This window comes from Macadamia integrifolia, chromosome 10 (genome assembly GCF_013358625.1).
Source record: "Macadamia integrifolia cultivar HAES 741 chromosome 10, SCU_Mint_v3, whole genome shotgun sequence".
Classification (NCBI taxonomy): domain Eukaryota; kingdom Viridiplantae; phylum Streptophyta; class Magnoliopsida; order Proteales; family Proteaceae; genus Macadamia; species Macadamia integrifolia.
The window spans coordinates 30,661,629-30,688,556 of NC_056566.1; the positions used below are offsets into that span (position 1 = coordinate 30,661,629).

At 39.2% G+C, this 26,928-nt stretch overlaps 1 protein-coding gene across 4 annotated transcripts; it reads right to left on the reverse strand.

Annotated features, from left to right (window-relative positions):
* LOC122091203 (nuclear pore complex protein NUP133) lies at positions 1-24,815 on the reverse strand. 4 transcript variants are annotated; one of them, XM_042661051.1, is made up of 9 exons: positions 24,369-24,504; positions 18,012-18,158; positions 11,203-11,327; positions 9,190-11,043; positions 8,011-8,729; positions 7,091-7,246; positions 6,297-6,633; positions 1,192-1,259; positions 1-689 (listed from the first exon to the last, which is right to left on the reverse strand). In XM_042661051.1, exons 4-9 carry the CDS (start codon positions 11,018-11,020, stop codon positions 147-149), a joined length of 3,654 nt encoding a protein of 1,217 aa, XP_042516985.1. In that variant the 5' UTR covers positions 11,021-11,043; positions 11,203-11,327; positions 18,012-18,158; positions 24,369-24,504; the 3' UTR covers positions 1-146. The 4 variants fall into 4 exon arrangements, 3 of the variants coding, with proteins under 3 accessions (XP_042516985.1, XP_042516983.1, XP_042516984.1); XR_006143844.1 differs by lacking the exon at positions 18,012-18,158 and adding an exon at positions 5,021-5,131 and having other exon boundaries at positions 625-689; positions 24,369-24,815; XM_042661049.1 differs by lacking the exon at positions 18,012-18,158 and having other exon boundaries at positions 24,369-24,808.
* Positions 24,816-26,928: the final 2,113 nt, after the last annotated feature.

The following is a 26,928-nucleotide window of genomic DNA, read 5'->3' on the forward strand; positions in this document are numbered from 1 at the left end:
TTAGTTTCAAACGGCTGCCCATATCTTTTAAGAGAACTGCTCTATGCACATGAAGGTATAGGAAAACTCAATGATAAGGAAAATGACAAATATATTCCTTCACGAAGCTTTGTTAATTCTACAAGATCAAGAAAAGCAAATGTACATCACTCCATAGGGGAATAATTTTCAACTTTCATATCGGATCCCAACTTACCCAACATTAATGCAGTCAGCATTAGCTTACCTGCCTCTGGGAAATCCTTGTGCTGCAACATGATCCCTTCCACAGAACAGACGACATGCTTCCCTGGAATCTGTGGTTCATTTTGTGTCAATGGCAGGACCTCGTCAAAGCCTCCTTCATAGGTTGCAGCTTCAGGTCCGTAACATTTATATGAAGCCTGGAAGAGGAACGTTCCTCTCAGAATGCGCAGGGTCTCTTCTTCGCTCCACCCTTCATCAATGGATGCTTGATAGATGCTACCCCAGTCGTCCTGGTTGGCAATGCTCCTCCAGCATTCCTCAAGAAGGCTTCTGTTGGACTTTCTGAAAGAGGAATTGGTCCAGGCGAACACATCAAAAGCCCGTAATGAGAGCATTGGGGTTTGACCCTTCAAGCACAACTCAATCAGTTCTCCTGGCGTAAAAAGCTGCGATCCAAGGACTTGGCTTTTTAAGTCATCAGGGAGAAGTTTCCCAATTTCTTCCTGCAAGGAGAGAAAAATAGATGCATTGAGTTAAGTTGCTGCGGAGACATCAAGTACTTTGTTACCCACTCAAACAACCTCCAGAAGTTTTTCAATGATTAGTTGAGTATGCCAATTGAATGAGTTAAATGGAAACCAGCCCATTCCTAATGGGATAAATATTACAATCGCCTAATTAGGCTTCAGGTTTGGATCAGGTTTCGTCTGGTGAACCTGTGGCAAGATCTGGATAGGTCTGTCAATGCCAAGAGTTTTTAGTATGACCTCTATTTTTTTTTAAAACTCTTTTCTAATTTAATTTCTTCACAATTTTTCCTGGCAATGGCCGGACCTGGTCTCCCTTGCCCCTCCACCCACCTGATAGGTTGGTTCTGACGGGTTCATGTTAGGGTTTGAGTCGGTAAGGACAGGTTTCACATGAGCTGATCCTATTAAGAAGAGGAAGATTCAGCTAGAGAAAAAAAGAACATGGGAACTTGTGCTTTCTTGAAATACAACACACCTGCAATTTCAAAATTGCTATCTCTGCCTCTATGCACTTTGTCTTTTTCTCAAACTCAGCATCCCTTCCTGTTAAATACTGAGTATCTATCAGTAGTGCATGTTGCAGAAGAGTAAAAGGAATATTGCTCTATGATCAAGACAAGTCAATGTCTACCACTAAATAAATAATATACTAATAACAATAATTAAATTTGAGAAATTTTGAGTTGAATCTGAACAAACAAAACCGTATCAACTTTCTGTGAGAACCAAGTCAACCAAATCACACTAAGCAGCCAAGGTGAGAATGCATACAGAGTCCAAAGTATTACCAGTATTGGTGTCCATGGAGTATCAGGCAATCAATTTTAACATAGATAAAGAGGATAGCCAAGATGAATGTAGAAGAAAGTTAAACAGGTAGTATTCTTACATAAACCATGACTAGAGATAAGATATAATATCAAATAAATTTCAACTATCTAAGCAAAATTGCACTTTCTCATAGATTAGGAGTATGTTTGGGAGGTGCTTCTAAGCTGCTAATTATTTGGGCGGTAAATATACCAACAGACTTCGCCGTTAGGATCCACCTTTTTGCTTTTAGAAGTCCAGAATCTTACCCAACTATACCCTACATAGGGAGCTGTTTGCTTACATGGAAATGCATGGATGTATTGTTTGCCATTTGGCAGATAAATTGGCATCCTATCCTCATCGGTATGTTACTGGCATCACCAAATATTCATGTGTCATAGTTTACCCCAGCAGCATTATATCACATTATACAGTACACAGTCAAATCAGCCAACATTTGGACGGTTGGAAAAGATCCAACAAATGATCAGACATATGATTGAGTTTAGCCATGATGTCGAGCGAATAGCCAATCCACAAGCTCTTCCAATGCATATAAAACACCATATGGCTTATTTTAGTGGAAATAAACCATAGTTGTCAAAGCGCCTAGGAGACCCAAGGCGTTGGAGAGGGGACAAAACTAAGGCGCCCACCTAATCAAGTTTCTTCTTTTCTATCCTGTGCATACTAGTTTTGCTATTCTTTTCAATTCTATTAACCTAGTTTCTGATCCATAACATATGTTTCTTTCTTCTGAATTCTGGTTTCAAAAGTTCTGTTTCAAATGCTCTTCTACCCAAATTTCAGCTTTCCTACTTAAAGTCAACTTCTTTAAAAACTGTCTACTGATCTGGTTTCTTGAATCTGAGTTCAGAATACTGTTCTGATTCTATTACTGATGTTATTTCTGTTCTGAATCATTAAGTTCCAGCCAACAATTTCAGAAATCCTACTTCAAGACTTCTTTCTAAAAATCTCAGTTTCTGAATCAGATTTGCATTTGTTTCCTGTTTTTGCTATTGGTTTATTCAACTTTTCAAGTTCTTAACTGAATTCTGATTAGAACCATAATCTGTCCTGGAATTCTAAAGAACTTGAACTATCCTACTCCCAGTAGGATTACTTGATATGTCAAATTCAAAGCAAACTTGGCACGGTTTACCCATTCAGTTAAGACCAGCCTTCGACCCAAATATGAACATAACCAGACAAGTCCTCTTTGAGTTATTTAAGTTTACCCTACTCTGGTTTGTCCTTTTCCTAATGATCCCTTCACAAGATGTTCTCCCACTGAATCTCACTGATTTGGGATTAGTTCTACATTATCCTGTGTCCAGCCAATTGTTGGAATGGAAAAATCAGTCTCCCACACTTCAACAACTCAAAATACAGGGAAAACAGTCTGCTACATAACAGAAATTAAGATGCCTCCTGACATTTAACATGTGGGTAATCAAAGGGTTGCCCTGGCTATTCCACAGTGGGATTGATTAATACAGTGCTCCACATACCTCATGGTAGAATAGAACGAACATGTATAGATTTATCTTCATGTCTACCCTGTAGAGAACGATTTTCCTTTAACATATTTGCAACAAAGCAACAGATGGATATATATATATATATATATATTCAAGACAATTATAAAAAAATGCAATTTTTTTAAAATTCTTTGAAGTTTATTATAAGCAGACCACAAATCTATGGCTTACAAGCAACAGGTATGAGTTTGAATAATTGCTTCGGACGCTATAAACATAATGGTTTTTCACATCGCTAGATTACTTGTAACAGTCCTTTTCAGTAAACTACACCCTCATTGTTGCTTGACTATTTACTTGCCTCGAAACCAGAGGTTCAAAAACTCATAATTGGGTATGGGATAGTTCTCCATTGATTTTGATCTGAATCATCCCAGATTGGTTGGACTCGGCCTGATTTGGCCTTATTTGGTTGAACTCAATAGGCGAAGAATCGTGTTAATTGGGATTGGCTGATTCTGATCCAATTTTTAAAATCCTGGTTCAAAAACTAATGTGGAAGTGCTGGTATTAGTGTAACAGCCCATCCAGTCACAGGCTGTGGCTTCAGGAAAAGGTCTATCACTTTATCTGATAAACATAATTATAGGCTTCTTCTTTTCTCTTTTCTATTTCTATGAAAATTTGAAATTCAAAGAATATCAAAGATCCACAAATTTAGCATGGATTTTGAAAAAGCACCAACAATATGTACACAGAAAAACCAGTCTAATATGTCTTTTCATATTCAACAAAATAAAAATAATGCACATTTTATAAAATTTAAAAATTAGAATCTGGTAAATCATATGTCAACTGTCTACAAATTAGTTAACAAATAGGAAGGATGGATACAAATTAAGGTGGATAATTTCAACTGCAAAAATAACAGATTCTTTCGAGCTGGAAAAAAAGCTTCTTGTGATTTTATGGATTCTCAAATCATATATAGATATTTTGTAGAGATTAATAAGGTCAATAAACAAAGGAAAACAGAAGATCGGCATTTATACTCTTAACTTAAAATTATTTTTTGGGAATTAAAACGCACTGGATCTTATAACTGATCCTATATTAGATTTTTCAAATATGGACAATGAGTTAGTAAGTTAGTATTAACAAAAAGAGAAAAACTAATTTGAGCAGCCCAGACTAGATATGCTTATCATACTGACCCATTATCAGTGTGCAACATGGAATGATGATTCGGCAATTCTGACCGTCGGATAGATAGTAGATCATCTAAATTACTTAAATTCCAAATTTCCGGGTCTAATTCAATCAAACACAGTCCCGACTCCCAACTCCCGTGTATTGGTATGTATCCCCAATTCCCCATACATATCCATGCACACCTACAATACTCCGACCGCTACTGTGCTCTCACCCATAGTCCTAAACTTTTAAACATCTATTTTCCCACTTGGCAAACTCTGAGCTGAAATTTTACATGTGAGCAGAGGGCCTTATGTTTTACTTTGTATACATAATTTGGGCTCCATCCGATCCGCCATATGGCACAGATTTGGGCTACCTTGATAAGCTTGTTAAGGTGGGCCATTCTGAAAAGTTCTAAACCAAAAAGATAGCAGATTTTTATAACTCAAAAGTATCTAAATCTCATTGAAAACAACCATAGTTCAGGATAAGAAATGTATAACCTATATTCTTTAAAGCATCTCTTATAATTTACAACAAAAATAAGTAAATGAAAGAATAATAAAGCCTTGAGAAAAATTTTAGATTGATAAAGAAGCAATAGTAATTTGTCTTTTTCCCAGAGAATAGTTGACTAAACCTGATCCTATATATACGCATCCAGGACGACTCTTACATAAATGATGTAATGGCTCAAATTGCAATCACTTGACGCATCACACAAACATTAGATTCAAGATTGTATATTAGATACTTAAATCTCAGTGGTTTACCCATTTCTAATCATGCAACAAATTTGGTGTAAATTACCATGTTTTAATTCATTGGAGATTTCTTGCACTCATCGGTTTGTTCAATCCTTGGTTCCTTCATATATTTGATGAGCTCCCTCCACCTAATGCTCAAGGTTTTGGATTGGACCTACAACATTTGTAAAGAGAAAGCCAAGGGTGGGACTAACAGCTGTGATATCCAATACAAAGGGCCCGTTTGTTTAGAGGGGAGTTGGGGGTGGGATTGTATGACACATGGGTCCCACATGCTAATGGGGTGAAGAACCGGTATGAAAAGATGAGGAAAAGTTACTGTAGCTTCCCACCCCACCTCGTTTGTTTGGGTGGGAGGGGAGAGAACAGAAACAGAGAAGGCTCCAGGAAGCAGACCTGGAAATCTGCCAAAAGATCAAAGGCTCGAGCACCCATGACAGCAAAGCCCACGGCCTTATCCTTATCGTTCCAAAACCCATCACCCAAGCCGGTCTCCGTCTTCATCTCTTCTCGTACCCTTTACCAGGATAAGAGGCCCGAGAGAGTGTGGGATAATAAGAAAGGAAAAGAAATATTTCTAGAAATAATGAAGCTTGCCCTCACTCTACAAATCAATTTCCTGCCTTTTTTTTTTGGGTACCTTGCAAAACCCATTTCGGATGCAAGAGGTGGAAGAGGAAGATGAAGAAGAAGAGGAGGAAAAAGAAAAAGAAGACATCCCAGGAACAGAGACAACACCCTTCCAAGAGTTCAACCAAAAACCAACACAGCCAAGGGAGAGAGACGCATGGAGGCTTGGAACTGTTGAACATTTCCGCCCCACAAACTCCTACCAATTTGGCAGGACTTTGTATGTGGGTGGGGTGAATGCCACATCAGCAGACAAGGAAAACTCATTTTCCAATGTTGTCTGGACCCTTTCCTACCCCATCCATCCAAACGTTACACTTTTCCACTGGAATGGAAAAATCCGTACAATAATCCCACCCCATCAAAACCCTCCTACTCAAACAGGGCCAAACAGTGTCCATATGCGTAATTAAGCACTACAAATCTTGACACTTCCTCAGTATATGAACCTAATGAGCAATGGCATCTGTCATTTCAGTACATCATTTTGATCAGCACGAACCTAGTTGACTCATACTTTTTAGGGAATAAACAGCAGAGGCAAATTGAAATTGGATGTTGTTATTTGGCAACTTGGCACATGATTCAAGTAAGGGCAATGAATAAACAAATGAAAAGGTATAAGCCAACAAACTTTGCAAGGAAGAAAACCAATATGCTAAATCAAAAGCAGGTAAAGCAACAATAACCTGCCATTATTGCTATCCTGGAAAGATATAGTAGGCGCTTTCGTTCCTTCAGAGTTGGCATGAAATTTGTCAGCTCAGAATCTGGCTCTTCCTCAGCTACTGAAACAGGTGTATGGACTTGAGAAAGAGCTAGTGAATGCAGAGTTTCTGACGCAGGTGAGAACTGGTTTAGGAATATTTCATGAAGCCACAAGAGATCCTTGTGCTGTTTTAGAAACACAGCTAGCTCATCTTGGAACTCTTCCCCAAGCCTTAGCAGCTTAGCAAACTGATGGTTCAAATACAATTGTTCAAACACGAAGTAACTAAACCCTCCTTTAGGTCCCATGCTCTCATGCTGCACAAGAGAAATTATCATAACATTTCAGAGAAACAAAAGCATCTTATAGCAAAATAAGAGCCAAAGAGAATAAAAAAGCAAATACAAAATTAATAGCATACATGAACAGTAAAATTAGGTTTGTCAGGTAAAATAGAGAAACGGTACTAAATTATAAGTAGCAGGCTCAGCCTGTAAAATACACAGAAGATTATGCCCAGTTATGGTAGCAAAAAGAAAGGAGACTATCAAGATCAAACTAGGAAATTGTGCCAGTTAAGGATGAAAAATCAGATGGATAAAACAATATGGAGAGGAGATCAACCACAGAATATAGCATGAAAACATCTCTCCATGCTGTATTTGAGCCTCATTCCCCATCGGGCCAAGAGATAAACCTAAGCACATGCTTAGAAAATAAAAAGTTCAAAATCCAAAGTGATATGAATGCCTAACAGAAGAATAACATTCATACCATAAGATTTCGGAGAAGTTCCGTATCATTAAGGTCACAGCAGATAGTCCACATTGTTTGATACCCCTCATGACGTCTAGCAATGGAAAGTAATGGCAAAGAGCGGTCCTTAAGAATGACTTCCCTTTGGTCTTCAATATCTTCATCTGAATCCTGCTATAACAGAAGATTATAAGTAAAAAAAAAAATGTCCTTCCCATGGTTCATCATCATCATGACTTCTTCAACAATCTATAGATTTTTTTTTTTTGTGTGTGTGTATTTATCAATCCCTTTTGTTGGGGGTGGGGGAAAAGATGGGACTGTGCCTGCAACCACAAGGTCACAGCAGATACTGGATTCTACCCCATGCTCACCCTGTAGTCTGTTCCTAAAGGCCAAATGGATATAGTATGGACAGCTAGGAGTTCAGAGAGTTCATTGCAATAAAAAACACTTGTCACTTGCTCTCAATTGATAAATACCTTGTGTTGTAATTAATCACTCACTCAGAAATTGTCAACTAGAGACAATGGGAAACCCTAGATTTGGGAGAAAGCAAGACAGTAGATTTTTCTTTTTCGAATTTCATGCTAGTCAGTTAACCAATTGACATTACTTGGCATGTACAAAAAAAGGTGAGCTTCAGTCAATCTAAGTTGATAACATTCTGCCTCATATGCAGCCCAAGGAATAGACCCGAAAGAATATTGTCAACAACCAAAGGATACACATAATATAAGAAAATGATAAAAAAAGCGCAGATTCGCAGCAGAGGGGCCAATACATTGATTAGAAAAAAAACTCAATGCCAGTGTGGATAAGGTACCCACATATAGGTCCATTTCATACCGTAGCAACATCAATGCACAGGTATATAAATCGACAACAAGAAGATATCTAAACTATAGACATCAGAAAAGGAGGGGGTCAAAATTAACCTGACATTTGGCTTCCACGAAACCCTTTATTTGTAGATAAAGGAAGTCCAGAAGTGAATCCCGCCTTTTCCAATACTGGCCTGACAGTCCTTTATGATCTTCTCCACGTTCAACTTTTGCAGTAATAGCACCGGTGTATGTTTCTAGTAAATCCTCAGTCAGACCCTCTAGATGAGAATATAAATCCGATTTTGTTGATAAATTGACCCCAGATTCTTCATTTAACAGATCCAGCATGAAAGATGCTAGACTCCAGAGCCCAGTACGGACAACAGGTTGACAGCACCAAGGTGTTAATCCCTCCGGCGAAGGGTACCAAGCATGGTTCTCATGTCTGTAATTCACTGCACTGCGAATTAAAGTTGTGCATGCATCTGAGAGTTCACAAGCTCGCTGAATCTGTACCATAACTGGCTGCTCTCCTCCAATTATATATTGTAGCTGATGTTCTAAGCAGTAAAATACTTCTTCAAGATCAGAAACTTTACTGTAAAACACTTCAGCATTATCTCTATCCATCAGAAGAACAGTACTTCGGCGGGCTTTCTCACCAACTAATTGGATCAGGCCCCAAAGAGAACCTGCTATTTCAATTGAGGGATTAGATGGAGATGCAATTCCAGTTGAACGGTTCTGACAAATAATGTTTTGCAATTCCCGGAGTTGGATCATTCCAGCAAGTTTTTCCCCATGTTCCAAGATAATCTGCAAAGAATCTCCTGTTAATGGAGAACAGTGTCTTAGGCATCATATATTGATCGGAAAGTTTTGAGAACAACAGCAGAACAGTATTTCAAAACAAAAAAGAATGTATAAAAGGTCAGATAGGAATCTCCTCCAAGGATGATCAAGAAAGTGGGTATTACTCATCACAATTACAGTGCAAAATATAACGTGCATGCTAGAACTATAGACAAATTCATCTTCAAATTCTTATGACTAATAAGCCATGGTGTCATTGAAAAAGTTAAAGAACAAAAATTACATCCAAGACTCCAAATATCCCCCACAGAATGGAATTGAAGGTTAATATTGTTCACAAGGTCCAGATTCGTTATGGTTCTTTGAAGGAACTGCCTTATCTAGTTAGACACGAGAAGCAGAGAATATGAAAATTCTACACACCGCACATGGAAAATGTAACCCAAATGAGAAGCTAAAGTAGGCAACAGATCTTACTCTGTTTAGAATAGAGTTCTTCATGGCACTTGGACAAGGCAAGAAACTGGAGAAATCTCTGATGTTTATGCTGCTTATCCAAAAGCTGAGAGGACACAACGGAAAGAGCTATAATATCAGCTCCCCTGGTTGTGGTCCAGTGTTTAGCTAGGGTGTCAACAATCGATCTGCTCATGCGAGCAAAAACATTAGCTTCTCCATCTTTTTCAAATGCTCCGGAGTTTCTGAGGTTTTCAAGTGAGCCGTGAACTTGCTTAGACAACAGAAAATCATGAAACAAACTCCTGAGTAATGCCTCTGATTCTTCATCTTGAGCACTTCGACGAACAATGCCAGTTATCATTGTCCTTTGTCTATCTCCAGCATCCCATGCTTCAGAACTAGCCCTCCTAGGAACAATATTGCCTCCAAATTCCAGGTTTCTTCTCTCTTCAGCAGCTCCTTCATTTGAGCTTCCTTTACGTGACAAGCTTCGCTCAGGTGGTTCAACACCACCAAGTAAAACTGCCTTCTCAGGTATTACCCATACTCCCGCTTTCTCAGTCAGTACAACCCATGCACCTTCTTCACCCTCCTCTGTAGAAGGAAAAACTGAAGCATCAATAACTTTTCCTGCATCCCAAGGTAAATCAAACTGATACAATCTTGTGGAGTTTCTCCAATAACAGGATACAGTTGCAGTTCCATCCCCAGAAAGAATTATGGCTGATCCAGAAGGCTTGCCTCCCACTCGAAGTCTCATTGAGAAAAGAAAATTGTCACCTTCTGCTCTTGCTTTAGGTATAATCACTTGTAGCGGAGTTTTTTTCTCCAGGACTCTTTCACGAGGTGGTTCAGTATTTTCTGGCGATATATGTATCCTAGGTCTAAATTGCATTGTCAGAAGTGAGTACTGTGTGTAGCTTGAACTGCTAATTCGATCCATACAAAGGGTAGCAACAAGAACAGTTAACTCTTTACCACGATCATCTACTTGCAAATCCAGAGGCCAAATGCGCTTCTGTGCTGCTAGATCCTTCTTAATACCCTGATCTCCATCAGAGCCAATAATTTCATGAGACCAACGCTTTGAAATGGATAGATCAGGAACCAACTTAATGGTAAAACACTGTATCTCATAATCTGTCAAGAGAAAAAATTCTCTATCTGTTATGTCGGAGGTATGAAAATCAAATCGCCAGATAAGTGACCTCGGGTACCCCTTTCTCACTAAAGGTTTCCCAGTATCACTGCCTTGAGCAGATGAAGTATCAAAATTTTGAGAAACTTTCTTCCGAGAAATACCAGATGGAGTGCACTGGAACTGCCAAAGCTCACCATTTGAGCCACATGCTAGGGCAATACAAACATGCTCTCTATTGGGAACAGCACAAGCAATCAATGAGTTAAAATAACTTGGTTCAACCAAATTACTATCCTTGTTCCTATTATGTTGTTGCTGCCGGTATGATGAAGCTTTTCCGACACCAGGTGAAAAACTCAAATTATTGGAGTCATCAAAAGAAGCAGGAATAGTGACTGGAGCGGTTCCATCTTCAGAGATGTCTGGCCAAAATAGGAGAGCTTGGGTTTTCTGGTTACACACAACTATACCCAAAGATTTCAATTGTTGCACCACATTGTTTGAGCTCTTACGTCTGCCATCCCAATTGATAAAACGAACCATCCAGCTGTTACAATGGCTGGGCTCTGAGCTTATACCTCCACTTCCAATGACAGATGGTGGAAATTCAAGCACAAAACATTTTCTTGAAGCCACAGGTGATACATAACTCCAGACAAACAGTCGGTTTTCACATACTATCCAGGACAGGGAAGTACCTTTGTCCATTCCACCAGAGATCCATGCACCACCTGCCAAATAAAATACAGAAAGAATGTTCCCCAAAGAAATTGTTATTATGGAACTCATATTGGTTAAAGTTTTCAACTCCATCCCCACCCCCACCAAAAAAATAAAATTAAAATTAAAAATGAAAAAGGTTATTTCATATCAGAAGCAACTGTTCAAACCAGGAACATTCTTCTGCAGAAAACTTGCTTGAGCATCACGAACCACTTGGGGGAATTCTCCAACATATACAGGCTGAATTGTCTCTGCATCAACTCCCTTCTCAGTCTTCTTAACTGGTGGAATTCTGGGTACAAGGTGGAAGTGACAGTCGATTATAAGAGGAAATCGTCAACTCAATACAGTAATCTTGTCACTCTTCTTAGCATTAAAGATTGGCATCATTGTAGTCCAACACAAGGATAACCAGATGAACGACAATAATATGAATAGCCTAAGGAAATTTCATTGCATTAAAATGTACAAATCAGGACAATGACAAAATTCATCACCAATTTGAAATTTAACTAAACAGGTTCACTGTAACCATGATATGCCAAGAACAGGCCATCAGTTCACTAAGCATCAAGAGAGAAAAATGATCAAGACCGAGAGATATACAGAAAGCATTTTTATTGATTAATGACAAAGATATCCTTGATGGAGTTAAATGTTTAGCAACATAATGCACCGCTAACGGCTCTCTACCTATCGGTGATACGCCCCCACCCCCTCAGGCGACGATGACTAGGGCTCCACCCCAGGTAAGTATATCCTCCCTTCTCCCTTCTCCCTTCTCCCTTCTCCCTTCTCCCTACTCTCGTGCACTCTCTTGAATCTCTCTCTCCCCTCTTCGAATATCTCTCTCCCTGACTATCTACCCCCAACCCCCGATTCTTGGAATCTTTCTGTACTCTCTCGATTTCCCCTCTGTAGATAGATCTCTCCAATCTTTTCTCTCCTTGATTTACCTACCCCCAAAATCCAATGCTCTCGAATCCATCTCTCCTTCTCAATTTCTCCTCCGTCATAACTCTCTCCGGTACTCTTGCCCTGCCCCTAATTATTTTGAATCCTCCTCTAATCTCTTGACTCACCCTCAGTCGATAGCTCTCCATTGATTCTCTCTCTCCCTACTAATTACCCACAACCCTAATTCTTTGCAACCTTCCTATCCTCTTTTGATTGGCCTCAAACCCATCACAAACTCAACAACTAAAATCGATTTTCAGCTCTCCATTGATTCTCTCTCTCCCTACTAATTACCCACAACCCTAATTCTTTGCAACCTTCCTATCCTCTTTTGATTGGCCTTGAACCCATCACAAACTCAACAACTAAAATCGATTTTCGAAATAAACCCCCTAACACTTGATTTCGGGACTATTACCCGAGTCTCTCTCAACAAGGCCTCCACCTTATCCCTGATAACTCCCATCAGTCCCTATTCTCTCTCTGTATCTCACTCACGATTTCCTTTGCTCCCTGATCAGGCTCGGCCACCCGAGACCCTCCAAGTTCCTAACCCTGTAACTGTAATCTATTTCCAAAAAAAAAAAAAAAAAAACCCCAATACCACCCGAGTCTCTCTCCCTAATAACCTCCCCTATCTTGTCTTCAAGTATTCCCAAACCGCTCTCTACAGCCTCCTACCAACCCTACCATTTTTCTGAGTCCTCTCTCTAGCAAACCAGCACTGTAGCTCGACTTAGCAATACCCCCAACACAGATTCTATCACTTTGCCCTTGTACGAGCTGCGTCAATCGCTATTCTAGTCTCTCTAGTAGTGTGCAGGCCGACATCATGCCGCTACTTAAGGGTCCGATTTCCTGGTTCTGACTGGGGTTGGAGTCCTCAGGGAAGTTAGGGAGTATATGTTCTTTTACCTCTTTTTTGTTATCATATTATCTTGTCCTCTTCTAATTAAGCTTTAGTCTATCTTCACTTGTTTCCTTTTTATTTGGTTGACTTCAGTCATTAGAAGGCAAAATAAGATAGAAGGAAATGTGTTTAAGCAACAAATACAATGAGTTAAGTGCCCTCCCCTTGTACCTTTCTATTTATACATACCTACTGCATATCTTTATATTCATATATTTTGGTGTGTCAGGTAGGCGGCCAGCACTTTATTATATTGAGCCAATCTCTTTATGCATGGATCCTTTGTTTTTCTAATCTCTTTTGTGCATTGTATCATGTCTTTTCGGCCTTATTTTGCTAGAGCGTCCCCCGCAAGCGACGTGCCATATCGACGCCCGGAGACGATGTTAAGTAGCCAAGGGCATGCGAGAGGAAAGATCCTAGCCCAGAAGTGAAGCGTAGGATTAGATTAGCATCGTGGAACGTCGGATCTTTAACAAAAAAGAGCCTAGAGATGATTGATGTTATGACGAGAAGATTAACATTGCTTGTATCCAAGAGGCTAGATGGAAGGATAACAAAGCTAAGCCACTGGATGACTTCTTTGGTATGTGGGAGATCAAAGTAACAGAAGCAGAATGGGCATTATAGTGGATAAAGAGCTAAAGAATAAGGTGGTGGATGTCAAAAGAATGGGAGATAGGATTATAGCTATCAAGTTGGCGATAGAGAAAGAGGTTGTAAATGTTGTTTGCGTTTATGCACCCCAAGTAGGATTGGATGAAAGTATCAAGTGACAGTTTTAGGATAACATGGATGACTTTATGCAGTGTATTAATCAAGATGAATTGATTACTATTGGAGGTGACTTAAACAGACATGTTGGGAGGGATTGAAGAGGATAAGAAGATGTACATGAGGGCCATGGAGTTGGGGACAGGAATGAGGAGGGAACCTTAATCCTGGACTTTGCGGTTGCTTATGATCTTCCCATTGTGAACACTTACTTCGCAAAAAGAGAGGAGCATTTAGTTACCTACAAAAGCGGGCATCATACCAGTCAAATTGATTTTTTCCTAACAAGAAGGGCAGACAGAAGGTTGTGTAAGTACTGTAAGGTTATCCCAGGGGAGATTTTAACCACACAACATATATTCAAGGTCTTGGATATGTGTTTCAGTGCAGAAAAATACGAAGAGGGAACCTATAAATCCTAAGATAAGGTGGTGGAGATTAAAAGGTGAGCTCCTAGATACTTTTACCGATAAAGTGATCAAATAAGGAAAGTGGGACTTTAAGGAAAACACCAATGTGATGTGGAATGAGATGATGACTTGTACTAAGGGGGTAGCCAAAGAAATTCTAGGGGAAACGAAAGGTAATTGCTAGGCCCCTAGGGAGACGTGGTGGTGAGATGAAGAGGTCTAAGCAGTCATTAAGACTAAGAAAGTTTGTTTCAAGACATGGCAAAGGATTAAAGATACTGAAAATAAAAAGATGCATTTTGATGCCCGAAAAGAAGCTAAAAGGATCGTGGGGATGGCCAAAAGAAATATGAAGATTTTTATATCAACCTAAACACAAAAGGGGGGAAAGTTATTTATAAGATAGCTCAAATAAGAGAAAGGAAGAGTAGGGAGTTCGACCAGGTGAATCAAAAGTGACGCTGGAAGAGTACTGGTTAGGGATGAGGACATTGTGAAGATATGGGAAGAATATATTAGTGCCCTACTAAATGGAGATACTTCGAGTAGGAATAATCTGGACGATGCCATAGATATATACGTAAGGTTAGGATGGCAGAAGTTAAAGAAGCCTTGAAATAGATGAAAGCAGGTACGACACCAAGCCCATGTGAGATCCCAATATTAGTGTGGAAAACACTAGGTAATCAGGTTGTCTAATAGTATTATGACCACAAAGAAGATGACAGATGATTGGAGAAGAAGCATTATAGTTCCAGTCTACAAAAATAAAAGGGGATATCCAGAGTTGCAATAACTATAGAAGCATAAAACTAATGAGTCATATTATGAAACTTTAGGAGAAAATTATTGAAGTACACTTTAGAAAAGAGACCAAGATCTCAGAGAACCAATTAGGATTTATGCTATGTAGATCCATGACAAGGGCTATCTACTTATTGAGGAGGCTTATGGAAAGCTATAGAGCCCACAAGAAGGATCTCCACGTGGTCTCTATTAACTTAGAAAAAGCATACGATAGAGTTCCTAGAGATTTAATTCGATATGTCCTAGTAAAGAGAGGTGTCAAGGACATATGTGGATATAATTCATGACATGTATGAAGGTGTGGTGATTAGTGTGAGACCAGTGGGATGCTAAGGCAAAGAATTCTCAAATTACAATTGGGTTACACCAAGGATGGGCCTTAAGTCCCTATTTGTTTGCACTTATCATGGATGAATTAACCAAGAGTATCCTTGACAAGGTCTCCTAGTATATGCTCTTCGCCGATGACATTGTCTTAGTGGATGAGAATAAAGCAAGAATTAATATTAAGTTGAAGCTATGGAGATCAACCTTGGAAACAAAAGGTTTTATGATTAGTAGATCGAAGACGGAGTATATGATGTGTAACTTTAGCCACACAATAATGGATAACGATATGTTAAAAATCGAGGAGAGAGAAATTCCCCAAAATGACTACTTCATATATTTGGGTCAACTATAAATAAAGAAGGTGACATATAGGATGATGTTACAGAGAGAATCAAAGTGGGATGGATGAAGTGGAGGGGTGCGTCCAGAGTGTTGTGTGACCGACGTAACCCTTTGAAGCTTAAGAAAAAATTCTATAAGACTGTTGTGCGACCAGCTATGTTGTATGGGGAGGAATGTTAGACAGTTAAGAAGTGTCATATAGAGACGCTACGTGTAGCTGAGATGAGGATGTTGAGATGAATTTGCGGGAAAATTACGAAGGATAAAGTAAGGAATGAGCATATTATAACTGATTTGGGAGTTGCCCAGATTAACGACAAGCTCCGTGAATGCCGATTGAGGTGGTATGGCCATGTTCAAAGGAGGCCTGGAGATGCCCCTGTAAAGAGGAGTGAATTGATTCAGATTGAAGGAGCTAAGAAAGCTAGGGGCATTGCCTAATATGACCATAGGCGAAGTGGTGAGGAATGACATGCATAGCCTTGGTCTTGTCCCAATTATAACATTGGATAGAGCATATTGGAGGGCAAAGATCCATGTTGTCAACCCAAGTAGTTGAGCTTCTCCTGACGTGTGTGGGCTACGCCTCTTTCCTCTTACTCTCATCTGTCATCCTTTCACTTCTCCCCTCCCCCAACTTTATGTGGACTTTTTTTCCTATTCTGTTGCCTTTTTTATTGGATCCATGTAGCTGACCCCATCCAATTGGGATAAGGCTGAGTTTCTTGTTGTTGTTGTCAAGTCCCGACCATGAGTAGGAATCTCAAACTGCCACCACGCTTTGATAGGTCTTTCCAAGTTTTACAAAGGATTGGACCTGTGGCCTACAAACTTGACCTACCTGTTGATGCAAAAATATATCCATGGTGCATGTGTCCAACTTATAGAAGAAATTGGGAGCAGAAGTCCAAGTTCATCCCTTTTTACCAGATATGAACAAAAGAGACCTTACACCAGTCCTAATTCCCCAAGCCATCTTGGCCCGAAGGATGAAACATTTATCTGTTAGAAGATTCTCTCTCCAGCAGATGCCATATGGGAGGTCATCGAGGATTTGAGGCTCTGGTTTCCAGATGTTTCCCTTGAGGACAAAGGTAGAATCTAAGAGAAAAAAGGGTTGGGGGGGAGCTGTTCTATGCCAAAATCTTGAGACCCATGTCATGTATTTAGGAGTTAGATGAATAAAGGCTGAATGGAGACGTTGGAAGTTTTTGAATGGATTATGTCTTAATTCTAGGAGATTTGTTGCTTAAGTTTAGGAGTTTAACGTTCCAAGTTGCTCACCGATAAGAGATTGTTCAACTCTTTCCAAATGAATCGTTGTGAAGCCAAGTATATATGGCCAGGTGTCTAGTAATGGAGAGATATCCAGGACCAGGATTTTATCAATTTATTGAATACTGACTTAAGGGTGGTTTCCTTCGAAATAAACCAAACTTACCTGCTTCTTTGTGCATCTCTTATCTTTTCAAGCCGCCAACTTCCCTTCTTCATATTCTCAAAATAGCACCACACGGTAGGAGAGGGAGAGGTAGAAACCATGGCATAACAGAATGTTACCTTAGTTTATGTTGGTAGGGAAGGGAGAAAAGAAGTACTAGTGAGGATCACAGAATTGATAGGTCAAATGTGGCTATAAGAAGTGCATGGATGGTCCATTGCTCCATTTGTTTTCATCAAGGACATGTGGTGCTAGTTTTCATCTAATTCTCAATCATTGAATAAGGTGGGAAATTGTTTTAGCAACTTATGTTTCCTGTGAATCTGTCTGGTTAAACATCAAATGGATAATCCACCTCATAACAAGTTTGGGATAATCCATCACATCAACAGGCAGGTCAAGTTTGCAGGCCACAGGTCCAATCCTTTGTAAAACTTGGAAAGACCATCAAAACATGGTGGCAGTTTGAGATTCCTACTCATGGTCGGGACTTGGGAACTTGAAAAACAACTCAAGCACACTTCCACCATCTGATTAACAACTTCTGTTTGCCCTTCTGTCTGAGGATGATAGGAAGAACTGAAATTAAAGTCAGTTCCATATGGTACAAGAGAAAAATTATTCAAAGAACTCATGTGCTACACTATGGGCTGTATATGGATGTGAAATAGGCGAGAGAAGGGCATATTTTGATGGCCTACCAACAATGACAAAGATGGTCAATTTCCCCACAGAAACAGGTAACCCCATCTAAAATCCATAGATATATCAGCCCATACTTGCGTAGGAATAGGTAGGGACTGCATTGGAATTAACCCCGCTAGCCAGTGGGTTCTCTAACTTGTGACATCAGCATACATCACACCACCAGATATGCCCTCTAATTTTCTGATCCATCCCTTTCCAATAAAAAAACCTGACAGACATGCAATGTCTTCTGAAGATCTTCATTAGTGCTAGAGTGAAATTCATAAATGATTTGAGAGAGAAAAGGAGAGTTCTTACTCAAATATATTTACGATTCTTGAAGAGAACACCTTCACAATGGGCCCACAGGCCAACAGCCTCCCCTTCCATGCATAATCTAACCAGTTCCTTCATCTCTAAGGTTGCTCTGAATATGCAGGAGCAGTTCTTTTGACTGGGCCGAACCTGTTTGGGAATCCAGACGGAGATGAACCAGGTCCAATTTGGGTTTTGGTTTAGTAGGAAATTTAGGGTATTGTACTTTTATGGTTTATTTTGTAATTACAACAACAACAACAACTCAGCCTTATCCCAACTAAATGGGGTCAGCTACATAGATCTTTGCAAAGACACAATATTAATAAAAATAGTAAAAAGAAAGGAACACAACAACTATTCAGTAAAATCCCACCTAAATGGGGTTGTCTACATGGATCCTTGCCCTCCAAGCAGCTCTATTCGAGGTCAAGCTTGAGACAAGACCTAAACTATGCATGTCTTTTCCTCTTCTCCTATGGTCATTTTAGGCCTGGTCACTCCTTACTAGCGCATCCTAAGGCCTCCGTTGAACATGGTCATACCACCTCAAATAAATTTCTTGGAGCTTATCATGTATCAGGGCAACTCCCAAATCATCTCTAATATGGTCATTCTTACTTTATCCTTCTGAGTTTCGTTGTACATCCATCTCGATATCCTCATCTCTGCTTCACCTTGCTTATCTATATGGTGCATTTTAACTGGTCAATATTCCACCCTATACATCATAGCCGATTGTATAATTGTCCTACAGAATTTTCCTTTAACCTTTAAAGGAATACGTCGATTGTCGATTACACAACACTTCGAACGCTCCTTTTCACTTCATCGAACCCATTTTAATTCTCTATACAACATCATCCTCTATATCACCTTCTTTATTTATGGTTGACCCCATATATCTTAAATCATTTTGCATTATCTCTCTCCTCAATTTTTATTTCGCTATTTGTATTAGTGTAACTAAAGTTACATATCATATACTCCGTCTTCATTCTGCTTATCTCAGAACACATCATATACTCCGTCTTCATTCTGCTTATCTCAGAACCTCTTAATTCCAAGGTTGATCACCATAACTCCAACTTAACGCAAAACCCTGTTTTCGTCTCATCCACATGCACAGTATCATCAGCAAAAAGCATACACCACGGACCCTCCACTTGAATGCTCCTGGTTAAATCATCCATGATAACTGCAAACAAATAAAGGCTTAAAGCCGGTCCTTGATGTAACCTAATTATAATTGGGAATTCAATACATTGACCTCGTAAGTTCTCACACTAGTCACCACCATAGTTGTCAAGGAGATGAGGCGACCCAAGGCTGTGGAGGGGTGCCTAAGCGCTTAGGCGACAAGGCGTCTGCCTAGGTGACCATGTATTATTTTTTATATTTCCTCTTTTTTTATCATTATTTAGTATGTTGCATATGCCTTATATCATAAAAAATCAACATTAAGCTACATCAAGTCATCCAAAATCAACATTACGTCATAAAAAATCAACATTTAGATAAATATTCTTTTCTCTAATAAGTTTGATTGATCAAATGATTTTATTATTACATGATATTTTTTGTATTAGGTAGAACATAAAACCAGCTTTCCAACAAGTCTAAGATTACTTAAATCTAAGTTGTAATGACAAAGTTATGTTATGGTCAAACTTATTTTAAAGTGCCTGAATGCGGTTAAAATCGCCTAAATGAAAATGATTTTATGGACATCAAAACAAAAGATTCTTTTAAAGCACTTTTGGTTTTTAGCAATATTTTATCATGATAAGATCAATGAAATTTTTATAATTGTGAAAAACGCAAGCATTTGAAAGTTGAAAATCACCCCTAAAACAAAAACTCCAACTTTTATTCTTGGACTGGGGGGGTGATGCAGATTCATCACCGAAATAGGCTTGTTTTATTAGGAATAAGTAGTGCATGAGTAGATTACAAGAACCTACCCTAGCAGTTTATAACCCCAAACAAGACAAATAGGACGAGGAAACAAGAAAATAAGACCATCAAATAAACCCCCAAGGATACAATACCCATACAGGAGCAAAACCAGTCCAAAACCCAACCCGATAGGAGAGAGAAAGACCTGTTATAGAGCTGGAGAGAGAGAGAGGTGCGGTCAGAGCTGTAGGAGTCCGATTGAGTTGCACTCTTGGGCGTAAATAGTCCCTAGGGAGGGTACAAAAACCCCCAAAGTTGAGAGGATTCTGACCGCTGGTTGTGAAGTTACAAGCTTTCTTGATTTTCTGACTTAGGAGAGAAAACTGAGAAGAACCTTCCAGAACAACAGTTGAATGCTTCCAACAGTGACTAGGTAAGGATCGTGGGACCCTTATGAGGCCTGGAATACCTTGATTGAAGACCTAGCTGAACAGAGTACAGAATAGAGAAAGAGAGGAGATCGATCTCTCTCTATTCCCACTAGGATTGCTAATCGGTTCTGATTTCTGTAGGCTTTTATCAGAATCTGAATTATACCTCTTGAATATTACAACAAATAAAATAAAAAAAGAAGAATAAAACGGATGGGGGGTTGAGAAGGGTGAAAGAGAATAAAGGAAGTGGCTATCTCAGCCTGGGCTTCTCACCCACAGCTATCTCAGCTGTTCTAAGCATTTAGTTGCAAACTTTCTTTCATAAATGTAAATGTTCTTTCATTCAAATCTGTCTAATAATGGTACATATGCCTCTCTATTTATAGAGGGGAAGTTTACAATCATACTAATACTAGGAGCTAGTTTCCCAATAGGACTAGATACTCCTACTACAACTAGGAGCTAGTTTCCCAATAGGACTAGACACTCCTACTACAACTAGGAATTCAAAATAGGACTGGGACTTGACTTTATGACTCCAACATGGAGTAGGACTAACTAATTAATAGTCCATATAGGACTTTACAACCAACTAATGGCCTAATGGGGCTTTATTGAATTAAATAGCAACTAATTAAACTAATGAATAAAATCCCATTTTCCTACCTTCTACCCATATTTTAGGCCTATTAAAGTGGCTCATTTCAAAGAAAACCCATGGGATCAAAGGCCCAACACATACATAACACAACCCAAGGCTTATTTGCAATAAAATAAGCCCAAGTGACTTATCTACATCAATAAGCCTAGGGTTGGGTTCCATAGGCCTTTGATCCCATGTGTTTTGAGTGTAATAGGCCACTTTTATGGGCCTAAACTAGAGGTATAATGGTTGCATGCAGGATTAATTGATTTCTTTCCTTTTACATTAGTTTCCTCTATAGTTAGGTTCAATTTAAGTTGTATTTGTTTTCTTAAGAGTTAAGTTATTAGTTGAGTCAAGTCATTAGTAGTTAGTTACTTAGTTTCCTTTTTCAGCTAGTTTCTAATTTCAATTGGTTCATAATTTCAGTTCTAGTAAGTATTGGTTTCCTTCTAAGGAACCTTCTATTTTGTAATTCCATCCACCATCAACATTATAAATAAAGAAGAGGAGGCTCCTAAAGCTCGGAATGATTTGACGAAAACAATTGTTGTAGTTGCTACTGCCTTCTCCATGGAGATTTGCCTTGTGTTTGATCAACACTGATGGAACTGGTGTTTGATCCAATTGGCTCTCTACGGTGGGAAGCCCAAGAGTTCATCTTTTATTTAATTATCTTTTACCTTACTGTCTTCAAGCACTCCAAGCTATCAAATTCCATCTCAGTTCATCCCAGGTAAACCACACTATTTATCTGCAATACTTTCTATTTTCCAGTTCTGAAACACTCTTTCTTATTTCCCAATCTGTCCCTGATTCAAGGGCTTTCAACCACCTGATTATCCCAATCTTTTGGCTGAGTGTTAGGCCTCATCTGAAGGTGGTTAGACCTCAGTTTGGGCCCCATCGGACCACTGGTTGGTTTGCTACACAAATCACCCACAGTTCTGTCCAATTGGATATTTTGACCTAATCCATTTTATTTTCTGAGATCAATAAATAGGTCTGGTTTGTTTCTGATTTCTATGATGATTGTTGTTCATGTTTTATCATATGTTCTAACACTACTTCAGCATTTGACTTTCCCTTTACAGTTGGTTATATTCTAATTACAGAAACCCCAATTATTGGAATCGATAGCCTTGTTTTCTTCCAGATTTGTTTCCTTTTTGTATTCTAATCTGATCTATACTATTGGTGCCTTGATGTTGGTGTGTTCTCTGAGAGTGTCCTGTGGCATTGGGATTAAGCTTGACTTTTCAACCTAGTTCTACATTAGGGGGGTTGACTTTTTATCTTTTTGGAATTTGATTTTCAACTATTATTATTGGATTCAATAGGGGGTATTTGTTTATTTATGAATATCTTGGTTTCCATTTACTTAAATGATATTTTACATAAATAAGTGTTGTGTAACACTAAGGCGACAATGCTCTTTGGCAAAAGTGCCCAAAACCCAACTAAAACCTATTATATTGGACATAAATAAGTGTTGTGGCTTACACTAAGGCGATAGTGCACTTAGGCGGCAGTCGCCTAGACCCCAACTAAATTGTGTGCACGCCTAGGCAGTGCCTAAGCGACGCCTTGACAACTATGGTCACCACACCCTCATACATATCTTTAATTATATCCACATTGTTAAAGAATGCTCATAATAGGGGGAGTGTCCCCATCGTGCTATGGGTTGAGTCGAGTTAGAGTTGTTTTTGGTTTCCTAATTAGATTTTAATGAGGTGTTTAAATCTCAGTAGGTTTCCTACCAAGACTCTACTTATTGGATTATAAATAAAGGCGAGCACCGCAATGGCTACGTACACTAAACTATTGAATGGGTTGATCATTTGATGATTTGTTGGATGGTGGAGGCATGGAGCCTTCTTAACATCATGGGGTGGAAGTCGCCTTTGAGGTAGATATCTAGCCTCAAAGTCGTGCTCAACCCATTGTTGCAAAGAGTGATACAAGCTACAGTGCCTAAACATCCACCTTAAGGGAGTCTCTTTATCCACTGACAAAGCAACTCACATGTTGCCTGGTAGACAACTTCTCTGATCGGATTTATAGCTCCTCAAATTGGGTTTGGTATCCCATCTATTTCAGCTTTGTGAGGTCTCCAAGGAAATCATTGAAGTTAGTAGGACCATATCATGAGTTAAGGCCCAGCTAAAATGCCTCCCAATGCAACAAAATCCTCTTCCCCCTCAACAATTGTTACCATAGTTGTGTGTTGCATTTGAGGTGGTATGCCGCCAACAACACCTCCTCCTCCTCCTCCAAGGTGTGTCGGAACTTAAAGAAATTTTGAAATTCAACTAGTAGGATCTTTCATGCCTTTGAAATGAGGAAAATCTAGTTTGGCAAGCTTAGGGGCGATAGAACCCAAAAAAAATATTTGGTGCATAGTTGACGTGGTCATTAGGACAACCATGTCCCTTTGCGACTATGGGAACTCTTAACTCGATCATGCTTGCATCTCTTTGAGAATACACTCTTGTCCAAAAGCCAAAGATCAACATGTGGATAGCCCATTGCCTGCTTTAATATCATTGTGTTATAAATTTTGGGGAATAAGGAAAAAGGGAAGTTGGCAACTAGAGAACAAAAGATATGCACAGAGGAGCAAGTATGTTTAGTTTACTTCAAGGGAAACTGGCCTCCAAGTCAATATTCTATAATTTGATAAAAAAAATCTGGATATCTCCATTATTAGACACCTGACCATTTACACATAGCTTCACAAAGACTCTTTTTGGAAAGAGTCAAACAAATACTTACCATTGAGAAAGTACTTGGAACGTTAAAACTCCTAAACTTAAGCAACAAATCTTCTGAACTTAAGAAACACATACCCATTCAAACACTTCCAACGTCTCCATTCAGCCGTTGTTCAACTAACACTTAAATACATGGTACATGTCTCTTAAGATAATGTTGGCAAGCAACACATTCTCCATGCACACCACTGGGATCTAAGATCACTGATTCTAGACATACTGTATAACCACAACTAAGTTTTCAATTCTGTAACCTTACTGGTACTCCTTCCTCACTTTCCACCAACATAAACTAAGGATAAGATTCTCCAGGCAAACCATCGAGGTAAAAACATTTGGATTCTAACTCTAGAAAGACTTTCACCACCGTCACCAGAATCGTATAATCCAGACAAACATTAGTAAAATCCAGAAGCAGGACACCGCCAAAATCAAGGGAAACTTACGTCCACTACACATACGATCAGGCCTCTCATATCAGTCACGATAGTGAGAACAACCTACAACGACCTCTGTTTGATTACAGTAAATTATAAAATGAAGCAAGCATTCAACATTAATGGAAATCCAACACCCTATAATATTGGAAATGCTGGAAGTATCATACCTTGCAAAAACAGATAACCGAGAGGTCCACGGAGCCGGCGTTCCGGAGCTCGGCCGGTTTTCAAAAGAAGTTGAGAAGGGCGTCGAAGGAGAATCCGGAGCTGCGTGCCCTAGATGTCTGCCTTTCTGATGGCCGAAGGAGGACTTGTTCGTCGCTGGAGAGAACATAACTGACGAAATGACGCAGAGAGGTTTAAGAGAGGTTTAACGATGTCTTAGGGTTTTTCCTTATGCGGTTTCGGGCTTCCCCGCTCTCTGATTCTGCAATTTCTTTCTCAACTGCATGAGCTTCCAAGCTCTGAGCGTAAAAAGGGAGTAGTGGTGGTGAGTCAGTAGTGACCAGTGCGCACTTAGCAGAGAATTTGAATTGGTGAGTGAGGAGGGTCGAGTAAGGAGTTAAGGTCTAAGGAACGGGCTAGAATCGACAGGCCTTCAGGCGCGAGAGGTTTATTTGAGCTGCTACACTCGGTTGATCTGAACCGTCGATTCTGTAAGCCACCCCAAAGTCCTGAATGACCCGGCGAGTGGCGACAAAGGAGAATGACCAAATGGACCCTTAACCTTAACCGCAGCCCAAGTTCCGTCCAAATCAAAAGGTTGTGGCATTTTAAAGTTGGGGGAGCCCATCAATTTTGATTACGAAGAAAGCCACTTGGAAGAGCATATCAATGAAGTGTAATAAAATAGTATCATATATTAGAAGGCATCGAAGTCATTTTATGTAAAAACGAGAGATAGATACAGAAGTATTAGTACCTTCACCAATTGAGAGAATTTTTTTTTTTTTTTCTACTAAAGATAGACCCACCACAATGGTGGCCTGCTTTTCCTTTACTTTTGATAATACATTTTTTTTTGAAAAAGTTCTCTAAAGTCTGAACCCAAGGCAAGATGTTGCTCTCCTCTTCACATAAAATGATCTCATTGTCTTCATATATATGATAACATTTTGTCGTCAAAGCCCAGTAACAATGTACAAAGGGAAATCCTACATCTGTGTGTGATATAGAAGATTTGCATCTTTTTTCTTTTTTCAAAAATTTTGTTGTAGATAACCTTGTATAAAGCATAATCAGATCAACCATTGAACTTGGGTTGATCCAAGCCTAGCTGTGTTTGTTAGTGATCTAAGTTTAAGGGATTTTGATCCTCTCTAGCTTCGTAGCGAACTCAATGTACATTCAGCGGTTGGGAGTCCCTTGGGGAGCGTGCCCAGGATGCTTACAGCCATCGGATGTGACTAGGCTCTCTGGGGCATTGGAGAGGATTAGAATCCAAGTTTAAGTCTACTGATCTAGGAGTTGCCTGGTCCAAGTAGAGCTCTTTTCGTATTTATGTTATAGGCAACGGAATGCAATTGTGAGATGAGATAAAATTGTATCATGCATTAGAGTGCAATCAGGTCATTTCATGTGAGGAGGGGAGAGAGAAATAAAAGTGCTAATGTACCTACCCTTGCGGTTTAAAAAATCTTTTCCCATATTTTTTTTTTCTCTTTCTTCCAACTACTCATCCTCCCCTCCCCCTCAAAAAAAAAAAAAATATTTTATCATCCTGACTCTCTTTGCGATGGTTACAATATTGCTGCATAGAGGTGTCAAACGGCTTGATCCAATCTCAATTGATCCAAATCAGTTTTATGCATGTACTAGTCCAAACCAAAGCCAACCGTTATGGTGAGATTCAATTTTGATCTGGTTGGTTTTCGTTTGATGTGGTTCTTCTTTTCAGTTGGTTCGGGTCAATCCAATCAATTCAGGTTAAATTTTGACACTCCTACTGCTGCATATCCTGTTTTGCAAAAAATCTACGGCATCGTCTGGGGTCACACAACTTAAAAAATGACGTGAAAGTTTTGCTCAGAACCCACTCCAGATCATAAGGTACTGCAAAATCCAGCATTCAACATTACATGCCTTGCACGTGGATAGATGTTATGGCTATTCCGATTGTTAAATAGAGAGATCATGGTCTTAGTCGTGTAAAATTTCATAGACTAACTCAATCAAACACTCCTATATATTGTTATTCATTCTATATACGCCCATAAATGCCTACAAAACAACCATAATACTCTCATATGAATAGAGGACCTAGGGATCTAGTTATCAACAAAATTTGAACCCCATGTGATCTATATCACATGATAACTATTATTTATTTAAGTGGGCATGTATAAAAAATTCCTACCATGGATGTGTAGGAACCAAGCTCCCAAAACATTGTGACAACAATTGGGGAAATTTTTTGTATGGATTTCTTCAAAGTCAATGACAGCATTGGAAATTCACAATTAACTGTTTCAAGTAAACCAGCACTGACTTTTCCTCTGACGAGCAAGCAAAACAGATCAATCATAAGTGAACAACTACTCCATGTGACTATATCACAAACTCAAAATTATTCTATATTTGATTATTAAATTTGATTTTACTTTGCATCCAACCCTTTGCTATTAAATTTAACATAAAAATTACGTATAAAAAATGTATCATTACTAAATATGATAAGAAATTTAAGTGATTTATACAATAACATGGGATAACGATTACAAAAGTTCA

Bases quoted from the DNA above. Each gene is read 5' to 3' on its own strand.
- LOC122091203 (XM_042661049.1), bottom strand. From the start codon at position 24,535: ATGTTCTCTCCAGCGACGAACAAGTCCTCCTTCGGCCATCAGAAAGGC. The intron at 8,730-9,189 runs GTAAGATCTGTT...CTCCATTAACAG, and splicing joins AGAACTCTATTCTAAACAGA to GAGATTCTTTGCAGATTATC. The intron at 7,247-8,010 runs GTTAATTTTGAC...CTTCTGTTATAG, and splicing joins TCGTGGAAGCCAAATGTCAG to CAGGATTCAGATGAAGATAT.